This window comes from Zonotrichia leucophrys, chromosome 4A (genome assembly GCF_028769735.1).
Source record: "Zonotrichia leucophrys gambelii isolate GWCS_2022_RI chromosome 4A, RI_Zleu_2.0, whole genome shotgun sequence".
NCBI classification, from domain to species: Eukaryota; Metazoa; Chordata; class Aves; order Passeriformes; family Passerellidae; genus Zonotrichia; species Zonotrichia leucophrys.
This window is the reverse complement of record NC_088174.1, coordinates 3,032,115-3,056,865: the sequence shown is the minus strand read 5'-3', so window position 1 is coordinate 3,056,865 and position 24,751 is coordinate 3,032,115. Positions and strand designations below refer to the sequence as shown.

At 47.3% G+C, this 24,751-nt stretch overlaps 1 protein-coding gene across 3 annotated transcripts in view; it reads right to left on the bottom strand.

Annotated features, from left to right (window-relative positions):
* Positions 1–9,427: 9,427 nt before the first annotated feature.
* Positions 9,428–24,751, bottom strand: part of TRPC5 (transient receptor potential cation channel subfamily C member 5) — a 103,602-nt gene continuing 88,278 nt past the window's right edge. For all 3 annotated transcript variants that reach the window (XM_064713071.1, XM_064713069.1, XM_064713070.1), the window contains 4 exons: positions 14,778–14,984; positions 13,944–13,985; positions 12,165–12,254; positions 9,428–11,520 (listed from right to left, as the gene is read on the bottom strand). In XM_064713071.1, coding sequence (XP_064569141.1) covers positions 10,786–11,520; positions 12,165–12,254; positions 13,944–13,985; positions 14,778–14,984 — 1,074 coding nt within the window. In that variant the 3' untranslated portion in view covers positions 9,428–10,785. The remainder of the gene's footprint in view (positions 11,521–12,164; positions 12,255–13,943; positions 13,986–14,777; positions 14,985–24,751) is intronic.

Here is a 24,751-nt window from a genome sequence, read left to right as displayed (position 1 = left end):
ATGGGAGGGGTTTTGGGTGTTTGTTTGTTTGTTTGGGGGTTTTTTGTTGTTATTTTGGTTTTTGGTGGTGTTTTTTTTTTTGTGGATGGCTTTTCAGCCTTGAAAAGGGAGAACAGAAGAGTTCAGCCAGGTTTTCACTAGTCATGCTTGCCACCTCCTTTCCTTCACTGTATTTTTACAGATGAAAGGCGGAGGCTCAAATTAAATTAACACCTGCAGGCTTTGTGAAGTGGCAGCACCACGGAGTGCTGTCCCTCCATGTGAGCCCCTGAGCCAAGCCTGTCCCTGCTGACAGAGGGCAGGGCTCCAGCTGTGCCAGGGCAGGCTCAGGCTGCACACCTGGGAGGATTTCTCATGGGAAAGGTTCACTGGTGAATGGGAGGTGTGGAGTCCCCATCCCTGGATGTGGCACTCAGTGCTCTGGGCTGGGTGACAAAGTGGGGATCACCCACAGGCTGGGCTCAGTCTTTGGGGTCTTTTCCATCCTGAATGGTTCTGTGATTCTTCTGAACCTGCAGGATGGACAAAGCAGTGACCAGCCTCAGGTGTGGTGCTTTGGGGTGTTTTGCTTCTCAGTGTTTGAGTCTGAGGAGCAGGCTCCAGCTGTGTGAGCTGCCAGGCTCCAGAGTCTCTGTTATCTCATCTCTGTTATCTCAGCACCCCTCACTGCACAGTCAGCCCACGCTGGTGCTTGCAGAGGTGTCACCTGTGTCACCCCCAGGGCAGCACCAGTCCTGCACTGCCAGCCTCTGCATCTCTCTGATGGGACTGCAGTTCCATCTGTGCTTGAAGAAATGACAAATACTGCACAGAGACCCTGCTGGCTCTGTCTCCAGCAGCACTGGCCACTGGGCTGTCCCCTGCTAATGCTCCTGTGCTGTTTTCCCCTTGCTCACATAACCAAACCAATCCCTACAGAAAGTTTGTTTTTCTACCTCAGTTTGTTTTTTTTTTTATTTCACTCCTAGGTTCCATTTCTCTCAGCAGTGCTGCTGGGATACCTTTTCTTATATAAAATTACACCATCAAAGGCTGCATTATACATGGGAGATACTCAACATATAAATCCAGACCCAGAATTCCAAGTAACTGCTTTTTTCATAAGGGAGGAAGATAAAACCCTTGAACCAGAACTTTATAGCTTTGAAATAAGATCAGAAATTAAATTTTGCAGGGCAGACCTGTATCTAGGAGCTCCTAGCCCCTGCTGCTGACCAGATTTCACAGTCAGCTGGGCTGCAGCACATAGGAAACAGCTCAGCCACAGGCTCAGAGCACGTTCAGGCACTGAGTGCAGCCCAGCCCTCCCTCCAGTGGGGTGATCTGCAGCCCCAGAGCAGGTGCCTGAGCCCTGACAGGGTTTCTTTATCTCTTAGGCTCTGTTTATGGCAATACTTTTATTCCAGATGCTAAATCTTGCCTTCCCTGGAGCAGCTGAGCATTTTGCCACAAGCTTTGGGGCAGGTAAGGGTCAGTCTGTGCTCACAGCTGTGATGAGGGCTTGGGAAAATGGGCTTTTAAGAGAAAGGGAATATCCCCTAATGATAAAATTGATGGATCATCCAACTCCCTCTATAATTTCCTGTATTTATTTTTTTTCTATTCCCTCCCCTCCTTGTTTTCATTTTCAAATCAATTCCAGACATGTGGTTTCTAACCCTGTTTAAACCAGTACTTTTAAAATATGTCATAGTTGAAAGCAAAAGATGTTTCTTTTGATGCTTGTGGTGATTATTGAATGTGTGATTTCTGTAACTTTTCAGAGTGCAAGTAAGAGGAGTGTGCTGAGTCACTCCCTGGCTTTGCAGGGACAAGGAGGGGGTGGGAATCCCTGCCAGGTGAAGTTCAGTCCCTGTTTCTGGAACAAGGACCAAAACTGGAGATTCACAGTGTCTTAACTTCAACTTCTAGCTTTCTAATGTGAGTGGGAATGTGTCGCAGACATCTTTTCATGAAAAATCCTTTCCTTAGGATTTTTCCTCCTGAGGAGCTGAGAGGCCTCAGGAACAAAATGTAAACAATGATTATCTGCTGCTGTGGAATGCAACAGGTGCATCTGGGATTGTTCCCATGTTAGTTTGTTTGTAATTAATGGCCAGTCACAGTCAGCTGGCTCAGACAGAGAGTCAAGCCACAAACCTTTGTTATCATTCTTTTCTATTCTATTCTTAGCCAGCCTTCTGATGAAACCTTTTCTTCTATTCTTTTAGTATAGTTTTAATATAATATATATCATAAAATAATAAATCAAGCCTTCTGAAACATGGAGTCAAATCCTCATCTCTTCCCTCATCTGAAAACCCCTGTGAACACCATCACAGGAATGTGCACATTCAACTGCAAAAACTCCTTTTCTATTAAAAAGGCATAGCCTTTTGTTTTTATGTGAATATTTAAATTTCTGCCACTGTGGATGCCTGGATTTTGTACAGCTTTTCCCATGGTCAGTGTTAATTTGCGTGTCCACGTTGCCTCCCTTGTGCAGGAATCTTCTGCATCCCAAGGGAAGGGAATTGCTGTGGTTCAACTTGTGGAAACTCTTGTTGTCCTGCAAGCTTGACCAAAAGCCTCTGGTCAGAGATGGAAACCTGAAATGTATCTCCAGGACTTTAATGAGATTTGCTGCAGGACAGCTTTCCAGGAGCAAATTATGTTAATGCAGTTCTAAGTTGTTGCTTAATGACTCCCTTACACTATTAGCTATATTGCTAATTGTGTGGCCAATGCAGTTGTGCTGGGCTGAGGATATCTTTGGGGAGTAAATTAAAATGAAATTACACTTACTTAGACTTTTCTGTGCAGGAGTAATTGCATTCATGTGGTGAATTTTATTTGCCAACACTTCTAGAGGGTTGCTATTTTCTGTTGTAGCCAAGATGTGATGAATATTTTGGGGCTGTTTTTGTTGTTTGGGCTTTTTTCCACAGCCAGATGTTGTTCAGCTCTTGCTCAGATTTGGGTGATCAGCTTCACTGGAGGCAAGCAGGACTGTGAGATGTCATTTTTTTATTGAAATACCAATAAAGTCTCCATAGAATCAGAGCCTTTAAGTACTCCTCTGACCTCTGACAGCCCTTGAGAAGTCTGTGCTGAACTTGTTTTTTAAAAACTCTAAAATGTCAGATCTGTTGCTGTTCATAAATGTTTATTATCAATAGGCAGCTGGAAATGTTACATCTGAAAAGGTAGAAACACCTTGATTTTTCAATAGGCTTACATTTTTTGGGAAAAAAATTAAATGCTTTTTATTTTTTTTTTCAGTTTACAGTTAAGCTAAAAATACACATAAAATAAATAATTTCATTTGTTATGTACATAGTTTCATTTTGTACAGGTTATACGAGGGTCTGACATGGAGTCTGCACTAGGGGTGGAAGAGATGCAAGTAGAAAAGTACATAAAACTAAGCATCTGTTTTTGCTTTTTGCTCTTGCCCTTGTCTCCAGGGGTGGCTATTACCACTCAACTGGCAGATTCTGAGGTCCCCATTCTGTCTTTGCATACACAAAATTCTTACAACATGTAAAAGCTCTTTTGCCTGAAAAAGGCCTTGGAGTTTTTGAGCAAAACTGAAATAAAGAAGAAGGGGGTGGGAGGATGGGAAAAAAGCCTCACTTTTTTTTTATTCCATGAAATAAAATGGCATTCTAAAATATGCTTGGGTGTGAAGGCTGTTTCTGTGGTTGCTTTTTTTTATTAATGAAGATTTAATTTGACAATAAAACTTGATTGCTAAAAAAACTTCAGAGTCAGCCCAGGTCTCCAGGGCTCCCATATAGAAAATAGAATACTCAAGCATCTGCTACTGTCTTTTGTTTCTCAAAATCCTTAGCCCTGTAGCTCCCAGACCTGCCTTATAAACACCTTCAGGAGTTTTTAAATAACTATACAATAGCCAGAAAAAATAGCTAAGACCCAAAAGTGCCCCCTTGCTGAAAAACAGCTATTTATAGTCAAAAGGCCTCACTCTGCTGGCTAAAGGTATCACAGTGTTCTGTCAGCTCCTCCTGGGGCACCTCTGAGCCCTGGGCACAGCATCTCTGCTGCCTCAGGGGTGCTGCTGATGTGGGAATGCTTCCAATGGGATGGGAAAGGAAAAAAAATTCCCCCAAACAATCCCCAAAGCAGGCTGTGCTGAGTGGGGATGGGGACGGGCTGCACTGGTGTCCCCATGGGTGGCACTGGTGGAGAAGGGGCTGGCAGGACACAGAGGGTGGGACTGCATCTCCAGGGGTCCCTTCCAGCCCAAAGCAGGATTCTGTATGGGAGGAATGAACTAGATGTGAAATTCTGGGTGGTTTGAGCTCTATTGCTGTTCTGCTTGGGGGTTTCGTTTTGCTTTCCACACCTTTAAAAAAAAAAAAAAAAACAAACCCAGAGCAGGTCAAAATGTTTCCCTGAAGCACAAAATGCTATCAAAGGTTTGGATGATGAGGATCAAATGCTTTTTGCTTTTTAAGTGTACTTCTTTAGATGAAACATGTTTTCTTTTTGGAACAATGGTTCTTGGTCACGAATTGCCTCCAGAGCAGTTGTTGGTCTGGGTGGAGGCAGTTACATGAATAGTGTAAAAATTACTCTTTTTGTAAAAAGGGCCTGAAATGGGGAAAAAAGTGTGAAAATTAAATTTAATCAAATTATAAATGTTTAGGAAATAAGCTGATGTGGCTAGCCCAGAGTATTCTCTATCTCCTCCAAAAAAAATCCAGTGAGGAAGTGACTTTACAGCTGTTTCAAGTCACACATTCACTGAAAACTGCAGGTTCTGTTGGGGGGCACTTTATTTTAGATGCTTCTCCAGAGATTGGATTCCTCATCCACCACAGTCTTGCTGACTCAAATTAATTTCACCATGACATTAATTAGAGTGCCTGGTGCTTGCAGCGCCCCTGGGAAGGTGTGAGCAGCCCTGGCCCCTCTCTCAGCTGGGGCTGGAAATGCTCCTTGGGGGAAGAGGGGCAGGGCACCCATCCCAAAAGCACCTCCAGGAGGGCTCAGTTAAACCCAGCCCTCATTCACTGCAGGCTGGGGTGGTTTTGATGGATTTTTGCCATTCTGTGGTGGAATTGCAGCAGAGGTGAGAGGGGGTCCTGATCCCTTGGGAATCAGCCTTGGAGGATGCACAGAGCTTTGTCTGCCTGTGGGACAGGGGTGGGCACTGCAGGAGGAGCTGACTGCTTAAAGGAGAGTTCAACCAGCACTGAGCTCCTCCTGGTTAACTGAGATGTGCTTTTCTTTGGGATTTGGGTCCTTTGCAAGGGAAAGGAGCAACACCAAAGCGAAGGGAAGGGGGACAAACACGTCATGGTGTGAGAGCAGTGAGTGCTTGGGTGGTTTCCAGCACCCCAGAGGTGATCCAGATCCTTGCTTACACTGCTGTCACTGTGCAGACACCCCTGTCAATGACATCCAGGTCCCCAGGGCAGGGACCTGCAGGTGCTCCTGTCCCTGGCAGGGAGCTCAGAGGGCCCTTGCCCTGCCAGTCCCCTCTTAGAGCTCCTCTTGCTCAAGCCAAAGCCCTTTATCCCGAGTGAACACTGAAGAAAACACATTGCACAGAGAAATCTGGGTGAGGAGCCCCTCCAGGGATGCAGGGACAGTGTCCAGCTGTCCAGGCTCCCCCAGCAGCCAGTGCTGGCCACTTTTTGCTGCCTGGGTGGGTGCCCAGAGCTGCTGTCCCGTCCCCTGGGGCAGAGCAGGCAGCAGGGCCACCCTGCTCCAGTCCCAGCCTCCCTGTGCCCTCCTTGTGAGCTGCCCTGCCAGTGATGGGGTGAGAGGTGATGGTCACAGAGGTGATGATGTGAAATTTCCCTATAGCCCTACCCTGGTGTGCAGTGCTGAGCTGCCTTGGAGCCCTCCCCATGCTTAGAATCCTGTTGTACCAACCAATTTTAACCTCTTTCAAAGGTAAGGGTTTATAGTCATACATTAATATATTTATTTAAATACTCTTAATATTTACAGTGGCTGCTTCTGCTAAAAATCATGTTACAGGGGCTGTCAGGAAACGGGTGGAACACAAATACAGGAAGGTGACATTTGGGGTGAGGCATAAATCACAAAAGCAAAGGTGGCAGAATTTAGGCTTCCAGGGTATGCTGCTCCTGCTCTCTGTCTACTGCAGAAGTCCCCTAAATTCCCTTCATGGGGAAACCATGCGAGTTTCCTACATGGAAAATTATCATAACAGACATAACAGTAAAATCCTAACCTGAATTAGTTGTAAGAAAATAAAAGTACCTACTACTGCTACCAGTGTTACCTACGTACTGTATATAGCGCCTTTAAATTGCAAAGTGCTTCTAAACACTGAACTAACCCCCCCTGCGAGGTAGGTGAGTATTATTATCCCTATTTTACAGATGGGGAAACTGAGGCATTCCAGAGGCTGAGTGACTTGCCCAAGGTCACAGGGGAGGCAGAGGCAGAGCAGGGAGTGGAGCTGAGCTCCCTCCTGGCTCTGAACCTGCCCATGCTTCCTCTGAGGGGACACGGGTACAAACACAGCACTATTTACATATTTACCAGCAAGTGAGCCATGTACAAATGCAGTTATCCAAATAACCTGCACTGGTAATTCAGGTAATTTCTTGTTTCTTGAAGCAATTTAGGTAATCTCTGACCTGAGTACAAACACCTCCCAGCTCTATTAAATTCTTAACCCTGGGTGTTATTTGTTAACTTTTTCATTGGTGATGATGCCCCATCCCTGGAGGTGTCCAAGGACAGGGCTTGGAGCAACCTGGCCTTGTGGAAGGTGTCCCTGCCCATGGCAGGAGGGCTGGAAAAAGAACTTTAAGGTCCCTTCCAACCCAAACCATTCCATAATTCCATGACCATTTGCACGTGTGCTGCTTTACAAAGCCAGGTGAAAATGACACTGGGATGGAAGGTGAGAAAAAATGCAACTTCAAGAGCAAGAAACCTAAGAAAGGGCAAATGGTTGAAAAATCTCTGTTATTCCTCACTGCAAACTCCTTGCATACATACAAGGGTCCTTCTTGAAGCCCACAGAATAAAGGCCAGGTGTGAACCAGCTGAGGCAAGGAAAATTTTAACTCCTCAAGTGTTCCATCAGCTCCTACCCTGACCCAAGACAGCACAGGGGTCATTCACTGATTTCTCTGCAGGAAAGAACAACTTTCACTAAAACATGCTTTCATTTTTGAGCAACTGAAAGCAGAAAAATACTGGTGCAGTCCCAAATACTGTGCTGCAAGTGAATTAAGCAATACCTGGGTGAGGTTTTTTTTATCAAATGTATTTTTCAGAAGCTACTTCAATTTCACTCCCCTGAAGCTCCTGTTTTAGCATAATAATAATTCACCAGCTGCTCCAAAGTCTATTGCTATCAACAGGGATGCATAGATGCAATCAAAGAGAATTTTGCCTTTTGGGGGGACCAATTTGAGTTTTTCAAATTCCTGGACACGTGTATTAATCACAGCCAAATCAAATATTGGTGTTGAATTCCAGTGTCAGCTCAGACTCGTTCATAGTTGGGAGCAAGGATTTCAGTCATGAAAAAAGCCCAGGGCAGCCCCAACCAGGGGACCAGAGAGCATCTCCCAATCCAGATCTGCCATCCACAGCCATGGGACAGCTCCCAGCCCTGCCCTTTCTGCACCAGCAGGGCAACCTGACTCACACAGCCTGCAGGGAAGGGATTTTGGCATTTTTTGGGGCAGCACTGCTGAGTTAATCCCGTCTCTTTGTGCTGTTTGTACCTGGTGATGCATTGCAGTGACACCATGTGAGCGTCACCAGCGCTGGGTGCTTGCTCTCACTGAGCACTTCAAAGCCTTTCTGCTGTCCAAGGACACAAACCCAGCTTCTGGCCCAATTTGATGTAATCTGCATAACTGTACTTGAATTGTTTTCATTCCTCCTCCTTACCCAGGAAATGCCACAAAGATTCTCTGGCCCCACGTCAAGCAGAGTTCCCAGACTGCAGAGTGAGTTAGGTGAGGCACCAAAGGACCCAAATTCACCCCCCTGCATCCCTGCAGCAGCTCCTGCTCGTGTTTATCCTTGCAGAAATGTGCTCAGTTTGGTTTCCTGACCTGTGGGGCTTTTATTGTGACCACTGCCTTGGTGGGTTCTGCCCGTGGCTCTGCCCCATCCATGGATTTGCTCCCCCAGCCAGGGGTGCCTGATTTCCTGAGGGAATGATCAGCAAGCTGCTCCCCGTCGGGTTTTGCAATTATCCTTGTGTACCACCAATGTCAGTTTGCTCAGCCTTCCATGAGGGAAGAGGAAATGCAGTTTTCAAAGACAACCCTAACCCTGCAATTAGCGTGAAAGCCCGAAATCTGTTGATACAAAAATGCCTTTCACTCTGCCTTAACTAACACATCCAGAGGCTTAAATATTTGGGGTTTTACACTGCCTGCTGAGAACAAGACTGCTGTCATCATAAGCAAGGAATACAGAAATGGCTTGGAGTCTCTGCTCCTTGCTGCTGGTTTATTCCAACACCACAGAGGAGCCACAGAGTCTGCACTGAACACTGAACACTGCCCTGGGTCTGCACTGAGCACTGCCCTGGGTTTGGGGTGCTTTCTCTCTCTGTTCCACTTGCTGGGTGAAGCTGCGCAAGTGCCCAAAGGAAAAACTCCACAATGAGGAGTTTTCCCCCACAAAAGAAGGGAGGCAGGGTTAAAATTCAGGCAAAGCTGCAGGTATTCCAGCATCTCCCATCCCCCTGACCCCCCATGCTCCCAGCAGAGCTGCTCCTGCCCCTGCTGATGGAGTCTGACCCGCTCCAGGGGCAGGTGTGGATTTTCCAGCATTCTGTTCCTCCAGAGGCAATTCACAACCCAGCTCCCAGGTGAGGTGAGTGCTGGCAGCCACCCTGGGGAAATGCTGGAGCTCCACAGCCCCTCCTGGGAGCAGAGCCCTGCAGGAATGGGCAGGATGGGGAGGATGGGGGGGATGGGGATGGGGGGGAGGGGAGATGGGGCAGAAGGGAGATGGGACAGGAATGGGAGCAGAGCCCTGCAGGAATGGGCAGGAATGGGGACAGGAATGGGGACAGGAAGGGGACAGGAATGGGACAGGAATGGGGACAGGAATGGGACAGGAATGGGGGCAGGAATGGGACAGGAATGGGACAGGAATGGGGACAGGAATGGGACAGGAATGGGGACAGGAATGGGGACAGGAATGGGACAGGAATGGGGACAGGAATGGGGACAGGAATGGGGACAGGAATGGGGACAGGAATGGGACAGGAATGGGGACAGGAATGGGGATAGGAATGGGACAGGAATGGCAACATGAATGGGACAGGGATGGGGACAGGAATGGGACAGGATGGGACAGAATGGGACAGGATGGGACAGGAATGGGAACATGAATGGGACAGGGATGGAGACAGGAATGGGACAGGAATGGGGGCAGGAATGGACAGAATGGGCAGATGGGACAGGAATGGGAACAGGAATGGGACAGGAATGGGGGCAGGAATGAACCCATTCCTGAGCTCCTGGGAAGCAGCTGACCAAGACCAGCTCTGAGGTGAGTGCCAATCATCTGTGCTTCTTAGCAACACTGCAGAATAAAGTTCAAGTATCCCACTGTTAAAAAACTAAAATAACACCCCCTAAAAATCCCTGTTAAGAATTCAACCACCTTGCCCTTGATGGGTTTTTCTCCCCCCTTTGATGCTCCTTGGGACAGCAGCAGTGACAGTGCTAAGCTCTGTCCAGACACCATCACAGCTGAGGAAAAAAAAAGATAATAAAAGATATCACCTCCTGGCACACTCCTTTTTGTTGCACCTCAGAGAAGGACCTGCAGAGCTGTTCCATGCTGCTCAGGCTGCTTTGCAGACCTGCAGCTCAGGGACCCAGGGAAGATGCTCTCCCTCAGGAGATGGATTTCCCCTGGCACCCAACAGAGAGGCAGCAAAAAGTGAACGCAGCACTGGAAGTAAAATTAGGAATTGCAAAATAAGGGCAAGGCTTAGAGCTGGGTTTTGGTTCAGCCCATTAGAAACTACTCTGAGGGTCGTATTTCAAGCAGCCAGGGTTGTTTTGGGTTGTTTTCATTTTATCTACACAGGAGTTGGAAGCAAGGCCAGGTGCTGGCTCCCACTGTCAGCCTAATTGGAAAGTCCTTCTGCTCCCCAAAAGGGAAATTAGGTAAATAAGCAAATATGTTAGCAACAAAAACATGTTCCAGGTGGATGATCAAAGAGGTTTCATATTCAGTAATACTTTACAATATTAATATAGTGGCCTGAAAAAACAAGCACAACCAAAAGAAGTCATATTGCTTAAAGGAAAACAAAAACACCGGTTATAGGTCAAAACCCTTTTAAAAAAACATTTTCAGTGTGATTCTCAGCCTCCTGCTGAGCAGCTGTTTGTGTTGATGAGGAACACTGAGCAGGATGCAGAGCCAATGGTGCTGGACAGCAGCACTGAACCCAGCTGGGGTGGGATGATGATGGGAGCACTGGAGAAATCCTTTCCTCAGCCACCTGCATGCCTCAGGTCTGTGGGGTTTGGAGACTAAGACTGCATCCAGAGGGATTCCTGTGGTTTATGGCAACCTTATAAATGGTGAAACCATTTGTTTAGTATTAGTGAGTGTAAAAAAGAAGTAAATTAAAAAAGGTGCAGATGGCTATAAAATAAGTAGGTATAAGGCTATAACATAAGTAGGTTTACTTTTTTTTTCACCTGTGGACAGAAAGGAAACAGTGATGCAGAACCAGATGAGAGCAAACAATTACCAATACTTGGCTGAGTTTTGCAGCGAGAGTGAAGAGAGCTTTGCTCAGAGCCGGGTGGTAACATGATCCTCCTGCCCATCTTTCCACTGGTTTATAAACAAGTCACAGGCCTCTCCCCAGGAATCAAACACATCCTCTGACGAGTCTATGAGTTTGGAGTTAGAGGAACAGATACTGGAAGCACAGTGAAGGGAACTGGTACAAACCACAGGGCACTCCTTGCTCTGTCCTGTGAGTCTCGTGTTCCCACTGTAGGCCACCTCATTGAGGTTAATTTCACTTTTGGAACAATTCTCTTCTCTCTCTCTGTCCATGGGAGAATATTTAATGTCTTTCCACATGTAGTGTGGCTGGATGATGCCGTCTGAGATGGTGTACATGGGTTCTGAGCTGGGCTCGGGGACGTGGCCGTTCATCTTGGAGAAGAGCAGGCCCAGCCTCTTGAAGGATTCCTTCTTGGAGCTGGAGAGTCTCTGCACGCGGTTCCCGTTGCGCACGAACGAGCGCTTGCTGATCCCGTTGCTTTTTGGCTTCTCCTCCACCATGTTCATCCCAGACATGGTTTTAATCAGGGCAGACACGTTGAAGTCCTTCTTCTTGTTGGCTACATTGAAGGACACGCTCTTGGCTCTGGGTTTTTCCGCAGCATTGTCCTCGTTTGTCTCCTCCTTTTGGGACACCTCTGTGCTGCTGGTAGAGTAACTTCTCCTCTGGGGCTTCCTGTTGCCCAAGAGGTCAAGAACTTCATAGCGAAAGCTCGAGATGTCCTGTTTTAATTCCTGGGGCAAGAGGAGACAGGAGTTACCCCAGCAGCCTAATCTGACATGAAGGAATGACCACATTCCCTCGGGAGGGCTCAGCTGTGCCAGTGGCTGGTACCAAAACACTCAAGAACATCACACCCACGCCCAGTGTCACAGAATTGGGGACCTCACAAGGCTTTTGTCTCCAAAAGCTGGGGACTAGCCCTGTTGATCAACCCCCTCTGCACACCCCAAAAATTCAGATAAAAGAGTTACAGAACAGGGAAAATTGCTGAAATATGGCAGGAATCCTTTCTGGCTGATAGGCCAAATTTTACATTTGTTGGTGAGTAATCTTAATATCCACCAACCCCAACCCATCCTTTGGCTCTGTCTGCATTAGGATTGGGAATGTGATGTTGACTCAAGTCACATATTTCACTCCTACTCTTTTCCAATGCTTTTGTCTGCATAGCACATTGTATATTAAAATACGGGAGGTGGTCATATAGGAAGACACTCAATAATAACTCACTTTGCCCACAAAACCCCACATTCCCAGCTCCTATGTCACAATCCTATTTCCACACATCACAAATCACCCTAACGAGTTAGTGCAAACTCTGCAAGGGGCTGTTTGAATTAATAAAACAAATTATTATTGAGGAATAATAAATTACCTTGAAGTTTTCTTCAGTTAAACCTTCGTTGGTTTTGGAAGTTCTTATCATTGCAGCGACATATCTTTTCACAAGATTTCTTATCACTTCCTGGAATAGGAAACAGTCCAAGTGATTCAATTGCTGGATCAGCCCAAACTCTGTTCTTGCTGTGTTTCCCTGAGCTCTGGCCAACAGCAGCTGTCCTGACTCTGCTGGTTAAAAACCACTCACCACCAGAAACAAAATGCTTCCTTTTAAGCAGAGCAAACCTTGGGAAGGGGTGATACAGCTTCCATCTTATGGATGCTCAGTTTTTAACTGTTAACTCAGTTTTAAAGGCAAAGCAGTTGCTTTGTGCTGGGGCTTGTAAATGTGCAAGTCATGGAGAAAAAAAATTCTAGGAGTGCTCTCTCCAAGCAGTTCTTGGATGTGCTTTTTAATCTCAGCTGCTGAAAGGTTTTACAATTACCAATCTCATGTGCACACTGCCTATCGTGATGGGCTAAATTTGGCATCTGAAGGTGGTTTATCAAGTATTTGAAGCCAAGGAGGGTGTGTTAGCAATAAATAATGTGAAAAACAGCCAGGATCCCATGGGTCAGTGGACATTCACCTCAAACCACATCTGCAGCTGCCTGAGTGATCCCCAGGGGCAGAAACTCCTTTAAGGGTGGCTGCACCATCAGTGGGCAGCAAGGAAGGGCCAAACCACACTCTCAGTGGCTTCTCCAGGGACTCTCACTCCTCTGTGTCACCTCTCTGCTACACCCCATGTTTTTGGTTGGATTAGCTCCATTTTGCTCCACTCATGTCCCTCTCTGATGGCTTCACAGAAGCAAACTGGTGCTTTGAGCTTGCACATTTATGTGTGCTGGCCAAAACACACCCAGCTGTTTGTGCCTGTTGTGTGCAGGGAAGAGACTGCTCCAAACCTGCCCTGCATCTGCCCCCCTTCACAAACAATCTGAGCAACACCAAGCCAAAGATGGTGTCTGCAACAAGGCTTTGATGGGAGTTTCTCAGAGATCCCAATGTCGCAGCCCTAAGCTGTGCTGTGAAGTCAGAAAGCTCCATATGCCAGTTGTCAGAGGTGACTAATTATGTTAACCACCAACTTCTGATAAAAGTGCTCTTCAGAAAGCAGGAGATGTCTTAAGTAAGACAAATTACTAATGGCTTTTGGCAGTGGAGGCTAATGTACCACCTAACATTTTGGAGAATTTTTTTCCTTCCAGCATGCTGGCATAATACATCCCACTGAATTCAAGGGCTGAAGCTGCTGTTTTTAATGAAGTTTCATCCTTTTGTAGGTTGAGTTTAATGAGTACTTGATGACAGGCAGGCTGAGAATAAACAAACCAGCAAGATTCAATAAAGGAATCATTCCTCCTTCCCGAGCTGTCCCTAACAAAACAATATCCCAACCACAGTCTGAGTTAGGGGTGCTTTACAAAAAAGAGCAAGAGAGGAACAACACAGGAGTGTAAAAATGCTGCAGAAATAGTTTTAATCAGGATGTCCTGACATCCTGATGGCAATGGGGATGTGACCTTGACTTCAGCAGCCACACTGATACCTGCAAGTTTTCCACTATTCCAGAGGGGCTGAAAGGCAAGGACAGATTTACTGAACCATCCACCTCCAACGAGGAAATGCTTTAATCCATGATAAGCCAAATCCTCTTAGAGGACCTACACTTATCAACATATATTCTGGAAACAAGCAAGAACTGAAGTACTGGAAAATGAGGAGGAGAAAGAAACAGCAAGTAAAAACTTTATGTGCCCAAAAGTTTACCTGGTAATGTTGATTCTGAATCAGGTTGTCAGCGTGACGTTCCTGGAAAGAGAAAGGCACAGGGGTGTCATGGGGGTGTGTGTTCTATTGTCATCTATTAAAGGTGGGGCAGTTCTCTGCTGTCCATGGGCAGTGTTTTCTTTCTCTCTCCCACAGCCAACCCTCCCTCCAGGAGATCTCTGCTGTCCATGGCCACTGAGTGTCCCTGCAGGGCTGATCCAATCCCAGCATCCCATGGGGAGATGCTCCGCCCAGGGGAGGAGCCAAGCATTCCTACCTGGATCCAATCTGAGCCTGGCCCAGCACAGCAGCCTTTGCCCCCTGCATTGCCAGAGGAGCAGCTTTCTGCTGCCCTGCATGGCCAGAGGGAGCCCAGGCCCATCTGCAGCAGCCCTGGAGCTGCAGAGGAAAACTCCCCCCTTGTGCAGCTGCAGAGCAGCTGCAGCAGAGCCACAGCTGGCACTGCAGGAGGGCTGAGCCCCCATGGATGGGGCTGGGACACCGCCCTGACACACAGGGGGCAGGGCATGGTCTCACTCTGGCAGTGGAGTTTTTTGTACTATTGCATTTGTATTTTAGTTTTCCTAGTAAAGAACTGTTATTCCTATTCCCATATCTTTGCCTGAGAGCTTCTTACTTTCAAAATCATCATAATTCAGAGGGAGGGGGTTTACATTTTCCATTTCACAGGAGGCTCCTGCCTTCCTAAGCAGACACCTGTCTGTTCAAACCATCACAGCAAGTGATGATCCAGCAACCCTCTGCTGCTCCCTCACAACCCTGAATATCCCCAACACCCTCCAGAAACCAAGCACAAGCCCGTGAGCTCCTTACTGTGAATGTTTTGAGGTTTTCGTGCCTCTTCTGTTCGTTGTCAGAGTCATCTCCTGGGCACAGCTGGTTGTGGATCCACTTGCAAAGGTACCAGACCGACTTGGGGCTGGGGACAATGTTGAAAGGAGGGGGCAGAGTGGCGCCTTCATCAAAGTAACTCATCCAGAGCTTCGTCCGCGCAAACTTCCACTCGATGTCCGCGTGGTCCTGTGGGAGGAGGGCAGAGACCATCAGCAGCTGCGGGCAGCTGTTCCTGGGGCCAGGCTGAGATGGGGGATGTGAGGGATTCTCCCAGCTGCAGGCAGAGCAGCATCACTCCTTACATCACCCTCGCTGGGGGTGGGCGTCAAAAAATTGGTGTGAAATGTAGCTGGAGTGAAAAAATACCAACCACTGAGAGGCCAGAGCAGAGCAATACCCAGAAGGAGAATTCTGTGTGCTAGAGGCCAGAATAGAGCAATACCCAGCAAGGAGAATTCCCTGTGCTAGAGGCCAGAATAAAGCAATACCCAGCAAGGAGAATTCCCTGTGCTAGAGGCCAGCTTTATCCTTAAAGAGGTTGTGCTTATTAGCTCACCAATGCAAGAAGCAAGAAAACACATTTCTTATTTTGCTCTTTGCTAGCACTTTTATTATCACAAACCACTGTTCCTCATGTCTAAATCCCATGAATTCTCATATTCTTCCCTGGGAAAAAAGGTCTTCCATAGTGGTTTTTGATTTGTTTTTTACGGCCTCCATTAATTCTGCTCTTATAAGGAAATGACACATTTTATGTGCGCCATATTTTACATCCTGCCTCTGCATTATCCTTACAGAAGCCAGGAGACACTTTACTCTTGGGTTGGTGGGTTTTGTATTTATATTCTCACTATGATATCTTGCTGTGCCCTGGTGTTTTTCACCCCAACAAAGTGGAGGTGGGAAGTTAACACCACCATTTCACAGCTGCACAGACAGACACAGGCTCCATACAGACCCCAGGAAAGGAATGCTGAGCTATGGAAGAGACTGACCTTACAGACTTCAGAATAGCTGGGTTTGGGGAGCAAAATTTAGTCAATTTTTAATGATGGTGGAGCCAACCCAGTAACACAGTGCATATTCCCTCCAACACCAGGGCAGAGGCAGCTCCCTGCAGCCAGAGATGCTGCAGAGACCCAAACCACATCTCGTGCTGCTCTGTGCTGGTTTTAAAGTCAAAAAAAAATGCCACTGCTTTGTAGGTTCTGCAGAAATTCTGACATTAGGCAGAAAAGGGGGGGAAATAATTAGTGCTGAACGCAGCTGACAGCAGCACACTGAGCAGAAGTGGTGTAGTGTGTGTTGTTACCTCTGCAGAGCAGCGCTAAGCTGATGGTTGTGACATTTCAGCATTTGCGCGAACGGTGTCTGACACCAGATTAAACCAGAGCCACGGTGATTCAGCCTAAGCACAGCACAAGGTGGGAGAAAAGGACAATGCAGGAGTTTAATTTTCTGAGGAGATTTCAGCGAGGCTGGAACAAGCAGCTTATTGAGCGAGGGGTGCTGGGCTGCAGCTCTGGCAGGCAGGCACTGAAGTGTAGGACAGGGAGTTTAATAAAATATTGCTGAACATCTACCCAAAAAATTACTACACTGGCTCTCTGGCCATGCTCCAGCGCCCTGACACGGGTAAAATATGCTCACATTTTGACAGTGAGGTGCAGCTGAACTCCATTTTGGTAATGTATTCAAATTACGTGCAGCCCTGGATTTAGAATGGCTGTCTCGGTGGCCCAGGAGCACATTAATCTCTGCAGATGGTCTGAACCAGCCCAGAACATCATTGTCCCCTGCCAGTTTACCACAGGGGCTCTCTGCAAGCTCAGAGGTGCAGCCTGTCCTGCCCCTTTTTCCTCAAACACCATCACACCCCATAAACAGGTGAGCTGCAGCATTGCTGTGAAGTGTCACGAGTTGATGCTGCTGGAAATGAAGTCCTGGGTAGTAAAAAAGGCAGTTTGAGCAGTGGGAATAACTGCCACCAAAGAGAGAGAGAGGAAAAGGGAGGGAAGGAAGGAAGGGAGGCCAGGTGAGCCCAGAGGGACCAGGGAGGGAGGAGAGAAGGGGCCTGAGCTGCACTTTCTGTGCTTCACCTGGATATAGAATGATTTATCATGGAAAAACCCTCTGAGATCATCAACTCCAGCCATTCCCCAAGGCTACCACCACTAACCCCAACCCCGAGTGCCACATCCACCCTCCTTTAAATCCCTCCAGGGATGGGGAACCACACCACTGCTCTGGGCAGCTATGCCAGTGCTGGACAAATCTCTAGGAAAAGGAATTTTCCCTGATAGCCAAGCTAAACCTCCCCTGTTCTTTACTCAGTGGCAGCTGCACGTTGCTGGTCTGAGCATCTACAGCATTTTGTAGGGGAAGATCTGCAGGAGCCCAGGGTTGGATTACACAGCCCTGCTGGGGCTGAGCAGGAACTAAACCCGGCAGCACTGCCTGGGGAGCTCTGGGCAAGGCAGGAGCTGAAGGACTGTGCAAAGACTTATTTTGGATAGAGATGGCTCTTTTGAGTTCATTGTCAGCACAGGAGTTGTCGGGATCTTTAGCTGGTCAGAATGACCCCAAGAAGAGTTGGAAAGTCTCTTTTCCCAGCCTGGTACTTGAAGAAAGAGTCAGGGCTCTTCATTTCTCGGTCTCAAGGTTGTTTATTGTGCCTTATCTATAAAATATTTTCTCCTGCCCTGCCGAGGTCCATCCAGCAGGACAGTTCCAGGCACTCTGCCTGCCCCCAGGGCAGTGTTATGTCTTTATACTAAAAACTACCTGTACAATGTTTACAGTTACTTCCCAATACCTATCACCCATGTTAGACAGTGAGCTTCTACTCTAAACCAATCTGTGAGTGCCACCATCACAGCAGAAGATGGAGGCCAAGAAGGAGAAGGAGAAAGGCTGGACACACCCAGTTCCCTCCATCTTGCCTCCTGAACCCCCATACCAAAAACCCCAAAATCTACTTTTCCACCCTGTGATAACTTCACTGTTATTCTACCTAAACTCTTGTGGCTTGCTGACCTTCATCTAAGGTTGGTAATTTGCTCCATGGGTCATAATCAAACCCACAGGTGTTTTGGGCTCTGTGCCAGGGTCTCTGAGCCCCCTGGCAGGGTCCTGGCCATCCTGGACAGCAGAGGGATGTTCTGGGTCCTGACAAGGAGTAGGTGTGAATGTGCTGCCTTCCAGCCCGGCATGTTCTGTGATATTCTGTGATAAATCCACCCCTCCCCTCTACCAGAGCCCATCAAAGGCCTGGTGTCAGTGTGGGATCAGGAGTTTCCTCCAGAACAGCATCAAAGTCCTGGGCTGGTGCAGTTTGGCACTGGATGCTGGATGCTGTTTGAAGAGGAAGGTAAAGCAAATCTCTACCTTGGGGACTGCAAATTTGTTTCTGGGAAAGGAAGGAAAAGGCTTAAAAAGCTTTTTTGTGCAAAGTGTGTGTGGTGGTGGGGCTAACTTTTTGTGCTTTCATTTTTAAAATAGCTGGATGGGACATTTCACCCCTGGAGTGTCCCAGGCCAGCCTGGGCAGGGCTTGGAGCAGCCTGCTCTCATGGAAGGCGTCCCTGCCCAAGGTGATCTCAACCCAAAGCATTGTGGATTCTGTGACTGCACGGGCTTTCCTAGGGCTGAGAGCTGTGCAGCTCAGCAAGGCTTTTCCCTTGGGAAGTTTGGAGGCTGCTCTGAACAAATCCCTGCTGGTCTGGCTGTGCCTGTCCATGCTGCCTTCACCCCACCTGCATTTCTTCTTGTGCTGTCTCAGTCAACAAGTGCACCATAACCTCTCTGAAAAGACAGACCAGACCCTCTGTAAAAGCTCAAAGTGTCTTCTCTCTCCTTCTCTGTTCTGCTGCTGCAAATTCCCCAGAGTTTGCAAACGCAGCCTGTCTCAATTATTCACCTTGATGTTTTGTGAACCTGAGCAAATCAGATGAGAGCTCCTGGCAGCAGTTTTGTGTTGGAAATATACAGCAAAGAGACACTTCAATTTTACTGACAATGTCTTTGCGTGCCAGGAAACCACCATTTTCTTGGTTAGAGCTCTCCTTAGTGCTGTAAGTAATAAAATCCTCACACAAAGCTGCAGCTCCCTGAACTCTCCTCCCTGTGCTGAGCACCAAAAAAACACTTCAGTGTCTGTTCTGTAGCCAGTTCAAAGCTGGAGCACCTGGGATTTACAGCCAGGACATCAGTCCCTGCACTGGCTGGGAATGTGGCCCTGGTTTGGGGTGTTTCCCCTGCTGGCCCCTGGGCAAGAGACACATTTTTGGGAGCTGCCTGAGTCTGAGCAATGAGTGCAGCATCCTCCCAGCCCTGTGCTGCCTCATGCAGTGTTCTTAGATGACAACTCTTTGGGAACATTTATAATAAGCTCAAACCCCACATTCGCCAGCTTTGCCAGCCTGACCTTGCTGCTTCAGGAATTTTCATCTAAGTTGGGATTTCAGTGTCCTCTCTTTGAGAGCTTCTGTCTCTCTCACCCTTGTTCTTGTCACCATTTCCTTTCAAGCACTGCTCAGCGTTTCAGCTATCAAACACTCCACACTTAAGAGGGCCGAGCCCTCAAGCTCAAAGAATCCATGAACTCAAAGAAAGCAGCACTGGCTCTGCTGTGAGGAAAAAAAACCTGTCTCACTTCCCAGCACAATGGGAATGTGTCATCCTGGCCACATAATCCTCTTGCAAATCTCTGCCATTTGAAGTGAGAATTAATCTCCCACAAAGATTTCCCTGTGGGATGGCTGAAGCCATTTTGCTGTAGCTGTTGCAAATATTTTCTAATTCAGTCAAAGTGATGTATTCACAGATGTGCCAGATTTTAAATGATTACCTGCTACACTAATTATCCATGGTAATTCAGACATTAATCTCCGTCCTCATCTCTGTGTAGAAAATGTGTTGTTTACAGTTTCTGAGATGTTTTCGATAAAGATTTCCATCACCTCTCCTCCTTGGGCCATGCAGGTTGGGTCACACTTTGCCAATGACAGCAGTGAGCCCTGACCCAGCTGTCTGGGAAGGTGCTGTCAGCTTTCTGCAGGAGGTGGACACTTCTGCCACAGGCTCCAGGTTCCTTCAGCTCCCCAGGAGTTATTCCAGCTCCCTTGTACTGGGAATCTGCTGCAGGGAATCACTGTGGATTCCTCTTAGCACACAGGAGCTGAAGCTCATCCCATGGAAAGCCTGAGGCAAATCAAGGCATGGAGTCCCATCTCCTGGCTCTTAACAGCCCTGGAAGCTCTGGGATAGCCCCAAGTTTTGGTTGGCTCAGGGCTGAGATGGATTCTGGGCACCCTGTGGGTTTTGCAGGTGTCCCTGCACTCTGGATCAGCAGAGCTGTGGTTCAAACCCTCAGCTCCCAGGGCAGGGTTAGATATTGAGATAAATTCCTTTATTTTGAGGGTGGGCAGGCCCTGGCACAGGTGCCCTGAGCAGCTGTGGCTGCCCCTGGATCCCTGGCAGTGCCCAAGGCCAGGCTGGACAGGGATTGGAGCAGCCTGGGACAGTGGGAGGTGTCCCTGTCACGGCATGGGGTGGAATAATGTCATCTTATTGCAGAAGTTCCATTCTTCTTGGTGATTTCTCATGGACAGCTCCTCACAGCACTGACTCCTTCTTCTTCACAGCACAGCCAAAAAACTCCATTTCTCTCCACAGTACAACCAACAAACTCCATCACTCTTCTCCACCACCTAACCCACTCTTTTGTAGCACCCATCTTCTCATTGGACACAGTTGTGGCCTGTTAAGGGCAGGCCTGTTCCTAATCTTTGGTGATTGGTACAGTTGCAACTCCTCAGGGGTGAGACAACCTTCTGCACTCTTTATTTTTTACATTCTATCCCTCCATGGAATAAGATGATCTTGGAGGTTCCCTTCCAACCCAAATCATTCCATGAATCTATGAAATCAAGTGCTGGGGTGATTTGATGCTCAGCAGCCAGGCATGCTGAGATCCTCAAGCTTTTCCACTGTCGAACAATGACAGGATGATCAGCTCCATGATGCTCCATCTCCTCTGTGCCACTCAGAGGTGCCCAAGGGCTCCTGCCCCTTCCCCTGGGACTTCCTGGGATGCAAATCCTCCCCAGAGCCACTTGGAAGGAATAACCTACAAAGATCTCTGTCACAGACATCTTTTCATGAAAAATCCTTTCCTTAGGGTTTTTCCTCCTGAGAAGCTGAGAGGCCTCAAAAACAAAATGTAAACAATGGTTATCTGCTGCTGTGGAATGCAACAGGTGCATCTGTGATTGGTCTCATGTGGTTGTTTCTAATTAATAACCAATCACAGCCCAGCTGGCTTAGACACAGAGCCCGAGCCACAAACCTTTGTTATCATTCCTTTCTATTCTTAGCTAGCCTTCTGTTGAAACCTTTTCTTCTATTCTTTTAGTGTAGTTTTAATGTAATATATATCATAAAATAATAAATGAAGCCTTCTGAAACACGGAGTCAACATTCTCATCTCTTCCCTCATCCAAGAACCCCTGTGAACACGGTCACAGATCTCCACATCACCCTGGCTGGCACCAAAAGGGCTGTGTGAGCCTTTCTTGTGTTTCATTACACAAGAGGCAGTGGGCTGGGCTGGGATCAGGCTGCTGCCTGTCAGATGCAGATACAGATGGCTCTGGCAGTGCCCTGGGGACCAGGCTGTGGCTGAGTGCCTCTCGAGGAGGGCTGGGAAGCTTTCTGGCTGTGCCAGGAGTGCTGCAGTGATTTCTGCAGCAGGAGCAGCTCTCTGCTGCTGTCCCACCCCAGGAACAGCCACCAGCAGCAGCAGCCCCACAGGATCAGGATGTGCCCAAGCTGTGCTTTGCTCTGGGAAGGAAGGAGGAGATGGAACATTTACCTTGCAGGCTACTGAGCAAGGGAGGCTGGCTGCCCCAGAGGCACAGCAACTTCAAAGGTGCCTGTTCTGCTGTGTAATTAGCAGTGCTGCAAAGCCTGAGAGAAGTCATTAGGCTCTATTCAATAAATTTCTCTCTCCACGTGCCTCTTTATTGCTCTGTGCTAAACCCAGAGCAGGAAACTGCGCAGAAAATGCATCAGGGCTGGCTTTCAAGCACAAGAAAAATGCCCTTGTGTGTCCTGAAGAGAAAGCACTGCAGAAAGAGGGTCAGGAGAAATTTAATCTTTACAGAGCTCCACACAGGCAACTCTTGTGCTGTTTCAAAGCTGTTAATTTTGTAATATGTGTCAGGCAAACTGGAAATAACATCAGCAGGGCTCGGGGGTTCGGTGACAAGCTCAGAGAGGCAAGCAGCAAAATTCCAAGCAGGGTATTTGACGTAAGTGGTGCTTAACATTTTTTCAAAGGAAAGGATGTCATAGAAAGAAAAAGTCTGTGAGAAAATCAGGAAGCTACAAAGTCAATTAATGCATAGGTAATTCAGCTGCAGCTGGCAACAAATGACTTTGCTTTCAAAGCTGGGGATGACATACTGAGGGGTAAGAACTTAATAGGATCAATCTCCAAGATAATACAAGAAAAAATTACTAAAGGAGGACAACCTAGCATTAGGAAAAGCAATTAGAACAGTGAGGGGATGAGACAGCCAGAGAAGAGATGAAAGCACTGAGGAGCAAAGGCAGGTGCTGGGCAGCAATGCCCTGGGACAGGCAGCCCTTGGCAGAGGAAAATCAGGGAAAACCCACCTGGAGCAGCCCCTGCAGCAGCAGGCAGGGCAGGACAGGGGGGAAAGGGAGAGCAGCTCCCCAGGATGCAGCTCCAAGGGGGAAACAGGGGGAATTTGGCTCCTGCACAGAAAAGGAGCATGGGCAGTTCCTGAGGAAATGCTCATAAATGAATAATAGCACTGGGAAACAAGGAAAAGGAATTCTTGGACCAGGATGCAGGTAAATGACTTCAGGTAAGAGCTTGTCTGGTGTGACAGTGTTCACAGGGGTTTTCAGACTGGGGAAGAGATGAGGATCTGACTCCATGTTTCAGAAGGCTGATTTATTATTTTATGATGTATATTACATTAAAATTATACTAAAAGTATAGAAGAAAAGGTTTCAGAAGGCTGGCTAAGAATAGAATAGAAAAGAATGATAACAAAGGTTTGTGGCTTGACTCTCTGTCTGAGCCAGCTGACTGTGATTGGCCATTAATTAGAAACAACCAACATGAGCCCAATCACAGATGCACCTGTTGCATTCCACAGCAGCACATAATCATTGTTTACATTTTGGTTTTGAGGCCTCTCAGCTTCTCAGGAGGAAAAATCCTAAGGAAAGGATTTTCATAAAAGATGTCTGCGACAGTCTGGCAAAAGGCAGCAAGGCTCTTAGGAAAGCAAACAGCACAAAGAAAGAAAAAACCTCAAATGCAAAGTTTTATACAGCAGATAAACCATCACTGGGACTGTGAGCCTTCAGCACCTGAAAGCTGGGGAGAAAATCCCACATGGCAGAGCCCGTGAAAGAACACACTGTGATGGAGGAAGTGAGGAAAAATGTCCTTAATTTTGCAGTGTCCAAGACTGCAACAAGACACAGCACAGGACCTGCGTTTTGTTATGGGTTGGATAAAAAATTCCATCTCTGGAGCACAGCCAAAGAGGCTCAGGAATTATGGAAATGGGGTTGGTTGCAGTGGAAAAGAAAACCACAAGTGGCTTCTGAGCACGCCAGGTGGGGCAGAGAGCAGGGACAGCCCAGCAGACCTGGCCCAGGAGCTGTGGCACTGCCCATCCCTGCCCTGCTTCTGCCAGCCCCAGGGAATCAGTTTGTTTGTACTTGGAAAATGCAAGCTTTAGCATCTCTGCTATTTATAACCTCCATGTGCAGAAGATATTCATAATTAAAATTTTTATTATGGCCCGCGATGTGCTGCATTCCACAATGTATTTAGGTTATATGTACATATATAGATATATATCAAATGCTTTTCATCTCCCAGCAGCATCTTGGATGGAAGCAATGATAGCTAATGAGAAGGCCAGGGAATATTATATTGGAGAAAACACAGAGAACTGGGGATTGTGCTGGTTTTAGTGCAGTTAAATTATAGGAACTGACACCTTTTTGTTTCTGCAGTCATATTCCAGTTAAGTTCAGTTTTTATTTTAATAGTCAAATAAATCTGAGCAGTGGGAAGGTCATGCAGAGAAGCAGCTCTCTAAAAGCCTCAGCAGGAAGATATCACCAAGGCTTTGTTCTTCCTGCCATCCATTCTCTCTCCTCCATCACTGCCTGATAAGAGCCTCTTTTCATGCTGAAGGTCAGAGAGATAAGGGGCATCTGTGCTGATAACTTCACCACTCCAGCCAGGTCAGAACCAAGTAACTCTCACATGTCCTGGAGAGCTGGAGGGCTGAGCAGGTATGGATAACCCAGAGTGTTGGAGTGTTGATGGCTCTGTTAGAGCTAAGGCAAAAAGTAAACAAACTTAGCCTCATTTTTACTTGCCCTATTTCCAGAATATTGTCTTTGATTTTTTTTTTTTCTGCATAGCCAGTCAGGCTGGGATTTGATCTTCAAAGGTCTTTTTTTAACTCAAGCCACTCTAAGAATCCATAAAGTTCTCATTGCTAAAGAGAACTTTAGCAATGAGAAAGTTCTCTTTAGCAATGAGAACTTTATGGATTCTTAGAATGACCTGGGTTAAAAAAAAAAATCTGCATTACACTTGGAGATACTGCTGGGCTCAAGAAAGTGCCTGTTCCTCCCTGAGCATCCATTCCCAAAGCTTAGAATCAAACTGAGTTCTCTGTTCTGGCCTCAGGGTGCTCAGTCTGTCAGTCCAGGCCACCTTCTGCAGGTGGATGGGAGCCCTGGATTCCCTGCTGGACACAGCCAGGATGATTCCCTGGCACAAATTTGCCCTGGAAGGAAGGAGCAGTGCAGAATTCCCCATTTTCCACTCTGTGTGCAAGCACTTGGTCTGACCTTGGCTCCTCCAGCTGAGCTGCTGCAGGTGAACTT